Source organism: Quercus suber, unplaced genomic scaffold, assembly GCF_002906115.3.
Source record: "Quercus suber isolate HL8 unplaced genomic scaffold, Cork oak 2.0 scaffold_83, whole genome shotgun sequence".
Lineage (NCBI taxonomy): Eukaryota > Viridiplantae > Streptophyta > Magnoliopsida > Fagales > Fagaceae > Quercus > Quercus suber.
In genome coordinates, this window is record NW_027069548.1 from 98,995 (window position 1) to 110,409 (window position 11,415).

The 11,415-nt window shown below is 34.4% G+C and overlaps 1 protein-coding gene across 1 annotated transcript; it reads left to right on the forward strand.

The window, feature by feature from the left end:
- Positions 1–2,306: 2,306 nt before the first annotated feature.
- Positions 2,307–9,723, forward strand: LOC112012260 (C2 and GRAM domain-containing protein At5g50170-like). The gene is given in 11 exon segments (XM_065773948.1): positions 2,307–2,363; positions 2,542–2,673; positions 5,490–6,000; positions 6,126–6,308; positions 6,417–6,626; positions 6,629–6,699; positions 6,918–7,034; positions 7,578–7,840; positions 7,962–8,178; positions 8,451–8,723; positions 9,198–9,723. Coding segments are annotated over 11 exon segments (2,238 nt in total). The 3' UTR covers positions 9,402–9,723.
- The last annotated feature ends 1,692 nt before the right edge of the window (positions 9,724–11,415 follow it).

Here is an 11,415-nt window from a genome sequence, read left to right on the forward strand (position 1 = left end):
TATACTCCACATAAATATAGTAGTCCATTGATTCAATTGTTATAAAATTCAAAATTTGTGGCTTTCTAGGTGAGTCAAATGAATTTCTCAAACGGCTGAACCTGTGGTCAATTAGCATAAGAGCAGCTTGAGAATACTGAAATGTTTTGAATTGGGTTGATTGGATTGAATTGTAATTTTATGCGAGTATTGTTTGGCATGTACTTTACTGGGTTGAATTTATTGTGGCTTGATTTTTTTTGTTTAGAACCTAAAAGAAAAAAAAAATCCCTTTTTTAATTAATATTATTTAATGAAAAAGCGCAAAAAAGGTGGTGAAACCCCTAAAGAAACAAAAAAGAACTAAAATACCAGAAAAACAATCAAAAGTTCAATGAATCCAAGAAGTCTAAGCAGTTCCTAGTAGAGAAAATATTGCAAGTTGAAGGCAATACGGACATAAGCCTTGTTGGCCTTGTTTCAATAATAATTTGATTTTTGTGAATCCTACAATTTATGTTGTGTTAGTGAATGCACCTTCTTAGGGATTTTATATTTAAGTTGTTTTTATGTATGTAAGTTATTTGGAACCTCTATTTTTTTTTTTTTGATAAGTTCTTTGGAACCTCTTTGAGGTGGGGTTAATAGTTTCTTGAGTTACATGAGTGTTAGGTTATCCCTGGTTATGGGACAAAAGTAAAAAGTTTTGATTCTTGGGATAGGTGTCTGTGCACCCAAGTTTGAGGTTTTCTGGGTTTAGGCTTTTGTTTATGGTATGCTTTGAACTCAGCCAATAGGATTGGTATTAATATGCCAGTCATGTTTGTTTTAGTATTGGGTCAAGTTAATTAAGTGCGATTTAATGTCAGCTTTCGGATTGGTATGAAATTCCTTCACTAACCAGTTTGGGTGGCGGCATGTNTTTTAAAATTATTAATGTAGAACTGTGTTCATACTTCAAGTATGATTGCGGCATTTATGTTATTAAACACATGCATACAAAAATTATCAAAGAGAATCTAACCTTTTTGGTAATAAATTTATTGGAAGTATATTTTACAGTTTTCGCATAACTTGCTTAAGCTCCTTCTTCATCAATAGTGTCTACTTTTTGTAGGAGAATTGGTCGGAACGTTTTCGAAATAAGTTGGCATCAAATCTAGTGCTTTCAAAGGAAGATGAACAACGTTCCAAAATAATAGAAAATGCTAGAAAAATTCCACTACAAGATTATGTTCGTACACTCAAATGACATTGATTTGTATAAATTGATGACTGAGATATTGTTTATGATTTAGTGAATTGTTTTTATTTTAATGAATGAGAGATTGAATGTTTATCTTTAGCATTAAAAGAATTGTCCTTTTTTTTTTTAAAAAAAAAAGCAGACTAATTTTCTATTGGTCAAAAATAAAATTAGTATTTGACAAATTATTATATGAGAAGCTTTGGATATGCAAGCTGTGAACCAGAAAAAAAAAAAAAACAGCTGAAAAAATTATTTTATGGGAAGCTTTGGATGTGCAAGCTTTGTTGTGATGCTTTATTTGCATGGAATTTGTGTTGGAGGAGGCTGAATATAAACTGTATACATTGAGAATCACAGAATATATAAATAAGTAAATCTCCTTCGTAAAGGTTATTTTCTTTTCAACTTATAAAAAAAGTGAGAACCGATAATATTGATATGGGGGAAATGTGTAATTTTATGAAACAAAATTGCCAAAATCCGTACCTATGTATATGATAATATTTTTTTTTAAAAATTCGTCCAAGTCTCCCTCAACAATACAAAAGTCAAACGACAATAATTAAAACCCGTATGGAAAAATATAGAATAAGGATGAGATGTATTGAGATTTAGAGATGAGAAACAGTTGAGATTTCAAACGAAAGGGAAGATAGAGAAAGAGAGATAGAGAACACTGTGGCCGAAATCTGGAGAATGCATAATTTATAGGTTAATGAAGATATTTTGGTAATATTTGAGGCATTGGGGCGTTTTAGTAATTTTCTATAATTTTAGGACTATTTTTTGAAGTCCTTAATTTCCAGATTATTTTGTTACTTTTCAAGTTTATTATAACTATTTTGGGAAGATTTGTTGTTAACATTTTAATCATTACCAAGATTATTATAAATCGACAAAAGTATAGTCATTTGTAAGGTTAGTACTACTTAATGTGACTAAAAATAATAGAACTATATATATATATTTTTTTTTTTGAGAAGAAAATAATAGAACTATTGAATATAACAAAAGTATGATTATATGTAATTAGTACTGCCCAATGTGACATTAAACCATCAAATGTAAGAAAAGAATAATGGTATCACCAAATGTAACAGAAGTAAAATTAGATGTGATGTTGGCACTGCTCAATGTGACAATGAAATTGTCAAATATGAGAAAAAAAAAATTAAAGTACCACCAAATGTGACAAAAGTACGGTCATTTTTTTAGTAAAAGTTGTAATAACTTAGCATCACTCAAAATAAATATATATTTTTTCAATTTCTTTCACTGGGCAATAATATGATCTTCTTGGTTGCATAAACTAGGGCACCTTGTCAATACAAAATCAGAATTTGGCTGTACGAGTGGAAGAATCAAGCCAAAAACCAAATTACTTGCTAGTGAAATTTCTATATCAAGGAGGTCAAACAGAAATTGTTTGTGTTGATGTAGCTCAGGTGAGCCAAAAGCTTATATTATATTTACCAAACTTTTTAAATAAATGTTCACATTAAGTTCCATACTGATGTAATATTGTTATTGCAATCTTTATAGGTCGGTTCTTCAAACTAGGGCTTCATGAATCACAACTATGGGGCAATTTGGGACACAAGTAAAGTGCCATCAGGGCTATTGCAATTCCGTTTTGTGATCACAGCAGAGTATGATGGGAAGTATATTTGGGCACAACATGTCATTCTTGCTGACTAGAAGTCAGGGGTGATATATGATTCAGGGATTCAATTCATTGATATTGCACATGAGGGGTGTTCTCCATGTGATGATGAGACTTGGAAATGAGGGATCTTGTTAATGCTAGTGTGAATATATATGCATATAGGTGGGTTCCTTGTAACATGCATTGAATTACTTGATTTAGTAGCTTAGGAGATAAGAATACAAATTGGAAGGGCTTAGACTTGCCAAGAAAAAAGATGGGGCTAAACATGTATGTTTCGGAAGTACAAACTTTCCTACCAGGACAAATTTTCACTTCTTGATGTTCTCTAACATATTTCTTCTACGATAAAGTGTCCCATCTCTCTCTCTCTCTCTCTCTCTCTCTCTCTCTCTCTCTCATGTGCATGTATCAAAATGTGCGTATAATGTGTACAAATGACATGCAATTCAGAAGTAAATTTAAAAATTCTGATGCAAAACCACCATAGACTGCCACAGGCCCACATGGTACATTTGATGGCATGGACAAGGAAGAGGAACTGCTTGTGCTTCCAATGAAAAGCCATAAATTCGTATGATTGGCAGCTGCATATTGATATATTAGGGAGCCAGAGAAGCGTTTATACTATATATAGCACAAAGTCTGTACAGGCCTACAGGGGTTGAAGATAAAGTCACGGACTCATGGGTTCAAATGTTACCAAGAGGAAAAATTTGTAGACAATGTCTAGCAGGCTCAGTCAAAATTTGGACACAAGGGCCTCTTTTTCTTGCTATAGCAAAGGGCCTTGTTAATATTCGGGCCTTAAGTTTAAGCTTTGCCATGTTTAAAACAAGTTGGGTCGAAGACATTCCTAAAGGGCCTTATTAATACTCTATCAGGTTTCTTCGGGCCGAAAACAATTTGGGTCTAATATGCATCTCTCTCTCAGGTGCATATAAAATGCATCTTGGATGGGCCCTTGGATTTTTTAAGAGTACCAAAAGCTAATGGCTGCTCAAAGAAACCCATAAGCTTGAAAGTTATGGCCCTTTCTACCTGTCATGGCTTTTTCTTTTTTCTTTTCTCATATGGCTGGGCTTTGCCTAAGTCTCTTTACTTTGTACACGTGTCCTATAGTTTATCAACCAAAAAAAAAAAAAAAAAANGTAATGTAGTAATTATTTTTATGGTTTATCTATTTTTTAGTTTGATTGTGTCTTTATTGGAATAGTTATTACTTATTCCTTATAAATAGTTATTCTAAAATTAATATATTTCCAAACAAACAAACTTTTTATATACATATAACAATTATTTAAAAAAAAAAAAAAACTTAAAATATAACTCATCACTCTCTCAAATATATATTATATGGTTAGGTTCAAGTTACACCTAGTGTAACTTTAAGCAATATTACACCACTTAATATTTTTTAATTAGATGCAAATTTTGACAAATTCACCATTAGATTACGTTATCTTCGTATATTCTCCATGCTTACAAAATTTCAAAGTGATCAAAGATTAACAACCATGTCATCAATTAATTGTTTAAATTCATATTTTTGTAGTTTAAAATAATACATAAAATATAAGTTTATAGAATATGGGCTGCTTGGGCTTTATATAACAATAGGCCTTTATAGACTTTTGGGCTGCTTGGGCTAACTTACAAGGCTTCAAAAAGAAAATCCATTGCAGAGAAACTAAAATTTGAGATAGTGATTATACAACCCTTAAAATTTTATTTTAGCTAATTTACTCTCTAAACTACACATATACACCAAATTGATGCATATGTTAGTCAACGTGACTAAAATTCAGTTCATTTGATAGAGAGAGATATGGCTAGGAGAGAGAGTTCTATTAGCATATTGGATTCCCAAAGCCCAATATTGGAATATTTTAGAAAAGCCCACTTATGTTTATACAAGCTATTAGCCCAACAGGGCTTGCATATGTTTTAAAGTAGGCCTAGCTTTCAATTTTAAATTAATAAGATCAGGTATAAAAAGTTCTTTTACAATTTTTTTTTCCTTCACAATTGTAAAGATAAAATGTTGTGCTTAATGATAATATAAGTAATATTATTTCAATTTCTATGTCAACAATTATGAAAAAAAATAAATTACAAAATCTTTTGTGCCCGCATTGATTTTAAATTGTTAAGAACTCTTTAAAGTCTTAACTATCACCCTTAGCCACTTAGTTACTGTTAGGTTCCATGCAAGACAAACACCCAAAATTTACCTGAAACAGTCAATTTATGTGTTCCAAATTTGGTTTGGTTTGGTTTGGCTTGTCATGTGGCCACATATGACATAACATACCAACATGTTAAAAAATTATAATTGAAAGGGACATATGAATTCTGTTTATAGGCACACTATTTCTTATGAACATTTATAGGCACACTTCAAGTTCGGATGGATCAGTCTAAAAGACGAGATTAGGTATGAATCAATTAAGCATCATTATCTTCACTTTAAGCTTATAGGTAGGTAGCTATATAAAACCATAAATATCGCATCTTTGACCAAGCCAGTTAGGGTCTTCATCAAATCACTATTTCTTATTATTATTATTATTATTATTATTATTATTATTATAGGGTAATAAAACTAAGAAAAATGTTAAATTCACAATTAGACCAGCTTTATCCTCAGGAGAAGAATCCTCCCATCTTGTTGTGTCTTGGGGCATCAACTTTCACCAAAACACAATGATGAGAGGTATGATTGAAGGAGGAGTTCGGCAGGGACTGAAAGAGAGCTTTGAGCAGTTTGCAAACTTGCTTGCTCAGAATTTTAAAACGTTGGATTCCATGAACTTATCCAACAAGGATGATGTGCTGGCAACTTTGCAAACAGAACATCAATCAGACTGGAATTTGGCAACTGAATACTTCTGGAATTCCACTGTTGTTGCAACCATTGTTATGGTTTTATATGTTCTAGTGCATATTCTACTTTCTGAGCCCAGGAAAATACAAGGCTTTGAATTTAACGGAATTGATTTGCCAGACAGCATTGAGGAGCTTATTACTTGTGGATTCTTATTCATTCAGTTGGGGCGAGTTTATAACATGATCTCACGCTTCATACAAGCTAGGTTTCAGAGAGGTAATAAATTATGCTACCTAGCTCATATCTTATTAACCAACTGGAATCTAAAGCACTTTCACACTCAGTACCACTTTTTCAACTTTGACCTGGGATTCACTTATTTTTCACTTCGATTTATACAGGAAGTGATCATGGAGTTAAATCCCAAGGTGATGGTTGGGTTCTTACCATAGCTATAATTGAAGGGATCAACTTAGCATCCTTGGAATCAACAGAGTTTTGCAATCCCTATGTGGTTTTCACCTGCAATGGTAAAACAAGAACAAGCTCTGTCCAGTCCCAACCTCGCGAGCCTCAATGGAATGGTGAGGCCATTAAATGCTGGATTTGTTCTATTGTTTTTGAATTATTTTTCCATTGACATGTGTTCCACCAAATTTTACTGCATAACTGATCTTTATAAAATCATGCAGAGATACTTGAGTTTGATGCTATGGAAGAACCGCCATCAGTTTTAGATGTGGAAGTTTTTGATTTTGATGGTCCCTTTGATCAAATCCCCTCAGTTGGGCATGCTGAGATCAATTTTGTAAAACACACATCCGCTGAACTCGCGGACATGTGGGTGCCCCTTGAAGGAAAGTTTGCTCAGTCTTCTCAGTCAAAATTGCACTTGAGAATTTTTTGGACAATAAAAATGGAGTCGAAACAATTAGGGATTATTTGACCAAGATGGAAAAGGAAGTTGGGAAGAAGGTAAGCACTTAATATACCTTCTACTTTGATTATCTTTTGTAATTTATATGTGAATGCATATGATGAGATCTAGTTCAGTTTTATCCAACCTCTACTCAATCATAACAATTTTTCTGCCATGGTGGTGCTAGTTATTTAGCATTTTGCTGTTGAACCTGCCAGCCTTTTTATTTTTCTTTTAGAATTGTCAATCTAATGGCTTGTTGGTTGCTTGACAGTTGAATCTACGATCCCCTCACAAGAATTCAACATTCCAGAAACTGTTCGGCTTGCCACCAGAAGAGTTTCTCATCAGTGACTATGCATGCTCCCTGAAGAGACGAATGCATCTACAGGTATTAGATATATTCACCATGGGAGTACATGTCTGTTAAAGGAATGGTCTTGAACTAAACTCAGAGTGCGCCAAAAAATGAGCTTGTTAAAGTTGGTTTAGTGGTCTTATTAAGTAGACAGTTGCAGAGCTTAATCAAATACTATACAGTGATGAAGATGGCATTGACAATGATATAGTAACTTCTATCCATAAGGTGCATACAAGTTCCATGCATTGAACTTGTATTCATAGAATATTAAGCATATCTTGGCCATGTAATATGAAATCCCTCAACGCTGTTTGAAAATAGAAATCAAAGACTAACCGAGTATTAAACTAACAAAGGACCTCATTGAAATAAATCAAAACCAGAATGGTATTATTTAAAATGCAAGTAGAACACGGTGAGATGATTTTATGCTTGGCGAAAGTCCCTCAGGTTCGTTTAGTTAAGTGTATAAAATAGTTCTAGTGGCCAACTCTACCTGATTGTATTTGCTTTTTAGTTTACCACCTTATTTCTGTCCCTGTAGCTTGAAGTTGGGGATGACTTTTGGTGCAGGGAAAGCTCTTTCTATCAGCAAGAATTGTGGGGTTTTATGCCAACTTATTTGGACATAAAACCAGTTTTTTCTTTCTTTGGGAGGATATTGAAGCTATCCAAGTGCTTCCTCCGACCCTGGCATCTGTGGGTAGCCCTACATTGGTCTTAGTTCTACGGAAGGGTCGAGGTCTTGATGCAAGGCATGGTGCAAAATCTCAAGATGAAGATGGCAGACTCAAATTTTATTTCCAATCATTTGTGTCATTCAATGTTGCTAGCAGGTAGTAGTGTAATGAGATGCTTCACAAAAGCATTCTCATAATTGAACTTAAAAAAAAAATTATCTAATTTGCACACTTCTATAAATGTGAAATTTGATGATTCACCATGTTGTACTCATAGAACAATTATGGCATTGTGGAGAACAAGAACATTCACCCCTGAGCAGAAAGAAAAAATTGTGAAAGCGCAGGAGGATCAAGATGAGAGGTCCATCATGCTTGAAGATGCAGGGTCCATTCTGGATGCTGAAGATGCATCCAGAGTTGATGCAGGATCAAGTCTGGATGCTGAAGATGCAAATATATCCAAGTTTTACAATGCAGAACTTCCTGTCAATGTGAGTGGTCTATTCTCCCATTCGCTTCTCCATATCTTCATTAAGCATTCAAGATGGTCTTTCTCTTAACATCTATTCTTGTTTTGAACCCAAATATTAAAACTATAGATTCATGTCCATTAATAACACACACTATTTCTTTAGAAGCTTCTAAGTTTGGCAGCTGGTGCTAACACTCCCTTGCCTTATTCACAACCCCCCCCCCCCCCCCCCTTTTTTCTCTTTGATGAACTCTTTTTTTGGTACTGAAAGTTTGTTGGGTAATGGTGCAGATAAAATCATTGATGGAAATGTTTGATGGAGGAAAGTTGGAGCATAAAATTATGGGAAAATCTGGTTGTCTTAATTATACAACTACCTCATGGGAACCTGTGAAGCCTGATGTTTATGAACGACGTCTGTCTTACAAGTTCAATCGCCATGTCTCAACTTTTGGAGGGGATGTCACATGCACACAACAAAAGTTTCCAATTGCTAAAAATGAAGGGTGGATTGTCAATGAAATTATGGCTCTACATGGTGTCCCATTTGGCGATCACTTCCATGTATGTGACAAAAACTTAGAAACTTTTAATCTTACAATCTGCCCTTTATTGCTCCATTTTGTTTTCAGTCAACTTCTTGTGTACTTAGAGACCGTTTGGGGTGTGCGTTGGCGTTGGCGTTGGCGTTGCACGTTTTCAGCTTTTTTTTTTTTTTTTTTCACGCGCCCCCAGCTTTTCAAAAACAGTGTTACTGTAGCAACACTGTTGCGGTTACTGTTCATTGAACAGTAACCGCAACATGTGACTTTTTCACCAACTTTTACTGTTCACAAATCCACAATTTTCACTTTTTAACAACTTTTTCATTAAAAATAGGTCTCACGGTACTATTTACACATTTAAAAATTATTTTGCTACAGTATTTTTTAGTTTTCAGTTTCAGTTTTCAGTTTTCAGCTGTATCCAAACGGGATGAACCTAACAAAGTAACAATGAATGAAACAGTTTTCTTCTTGTGATGCCTTTTACATGCAGGTTCACTTTAGGTACCAAATTGAGAAATCTCCCCTTGCTCATTGTGCGTGTAAGTGTGATGTTTACATGGGTATTACCTGGCTTAAAAGCACCAAGTTTCAGGAGAGGATCACCCGGAAGATAACAGAGAAGTTTACCAATAGACTGAAGGAGATATTTGAACTTGCTGAAATAGAGATTCTCTTTACAAACTCATCAGGATAGTTCCATTTGATACATATTACATGCTTTGAGCTCCTGTCATTCAATGTGCTTTTCTATGGAAAGCTGAAAGTGCATAGTGTTGAAGTAAATACCAAACATTTTTAGAACAAAACATGTTCCAAGGAATTTTGCCAAGTGTATCCAATGCTCTTAGTTACCATTTCATTCTTGTATTTCTTTTAAATTTGGATAGGATAGAATCACATAGAAAAATACCTGTGAAGGACCCCATAGTTTTAGCCTTTTAGGACTAAGGCTTTGTTATTACTATTATTTTTTATTTTTTATTTTTTATTTTTATTATTATTATTTTTTTCTGTTCTTCTAGAGAATTATGATTTATTAGGTTTTGGATATTGAAAGAAGGTAGTCAAATAATCTATGTTAAGCATTCGTATTAACTTGTGCAAAATTTTTTGTCTATTTTAGCATAAGAATTTATTTTTTCTATTTTATATACAGGCTTTTCAAACACATCATATCAGATTATTTGTTACACAACATTTCATTAATATATTATTTTTAAATTTTTTTATTATACACCATTAATGTGAGTCTTGAGTGTTCTTAGGTACCAAACTATGCCGTGGAGTACTAGTCCATGTAAATTGTAAACTATTCATAAAAAAAAAAAGGTCTTTTAAGAATTCTTTGAAAATTTGTAGAGTTCTAGTGCGTTTCAAAGCAATTCTTGGCCAATACAAGTCAAGTGGCCCACAAAAAGAGTGCCTTTTGGGGGGGAGGTGAATGATTTCACCCCAAAAGGTCACCACTGGGGATTTGCACTCTGATTATGATAACATAAACTTTGGTTAAGTCTCAAAGTTGTCTATTCATCCACTTCATAGTCATTATGGGTGGAGTTACAAGTCACAACTGAGTCAGCACTAATCTACTTGCTCTAAACCTGTGGACGTCCAATGAAAATAAATACAATCGATGACTAATCTTAAAGTTTAATCTTATGAATTTTCCATAAACCTTGTAACTCAATTGGTTGACATATTCTAATATTTATAATAGAGACATTTAGGATTCAAATTTTCACCCGCATAACAATCAAATTATAGAAAAAAAAAAAAAAAAATCTTATAGATTTAGAGTAAGACCTTTTTCTTTTTGGGCAACAAATAAGTTTTACTAGTTCCATTATGATTTTCCCCCCTTCATCATACTTGTATGGGCTTTCATCGACCTATTAGAGCATCACCATTAGGTGTGCCAAATGCTAAATATTTGGCATTTGACACACCAAACACCAAAACAGAGCATCATGAGGTGTGTTAAATGTGTCAAAATTTTGAGACATGCTGCATTACTGTCTCAACTTTGGCACGGTACTGAAGAAAATGGTATATGGTTTTATTATTTTTTATTCTCTTTTCTCTCTCCTCTCTCATCACTTTATTCCTTTTTTTTCCTCTCCTCTCTCATTCTTCCTCAGACATTCGGACTAGACCAATCAACACATCTCTTCTTTCACTGTTTTTTCTTCTCATTGTTGTTGCTTTTCTCTCTTCTGTTCAGCCTCACTGCGCCACCTAATGCCGATCAGTGTTGCTGTGGTTTTTTTTTTTTTTTTTTTTGCAGTGATTTGACGAGTGGGTTCAGCAATGGGTGTGTTCAAATGGTGATGGGAAAATCGGTTAGGTTCTGGGTGCGAATTCGGTGGTGGGTAGGCCGGCATGTGAATGGGTCAATGATGGGTGGGTGGGTCAGCAATGGGTGGGTGCGAATTTGGTTGTGTTTTTTGTTTTTGTTTTTCTGTGGTGGTGGTGGTGGTTTTGGTGTTCTGCTATGGTAGTTCTAGTGTGAGACAGTGGTGGGGTGGGATGTGGGGTGTTGATAGGTGGGTGGGTCGGCAGTGGGTGGGTTAGCGGCAGTAGTGGGTAGGTTGGCCTCGCCGTGGAGTTCAACTCTTTTCTCTCATTTCTCTTTGTATATTGGTGGCTAATGGATTTTTGTTGGTGGTGGCAGGTTGTACCTATGGGTGGTGGTGACAGGCTATGCTATG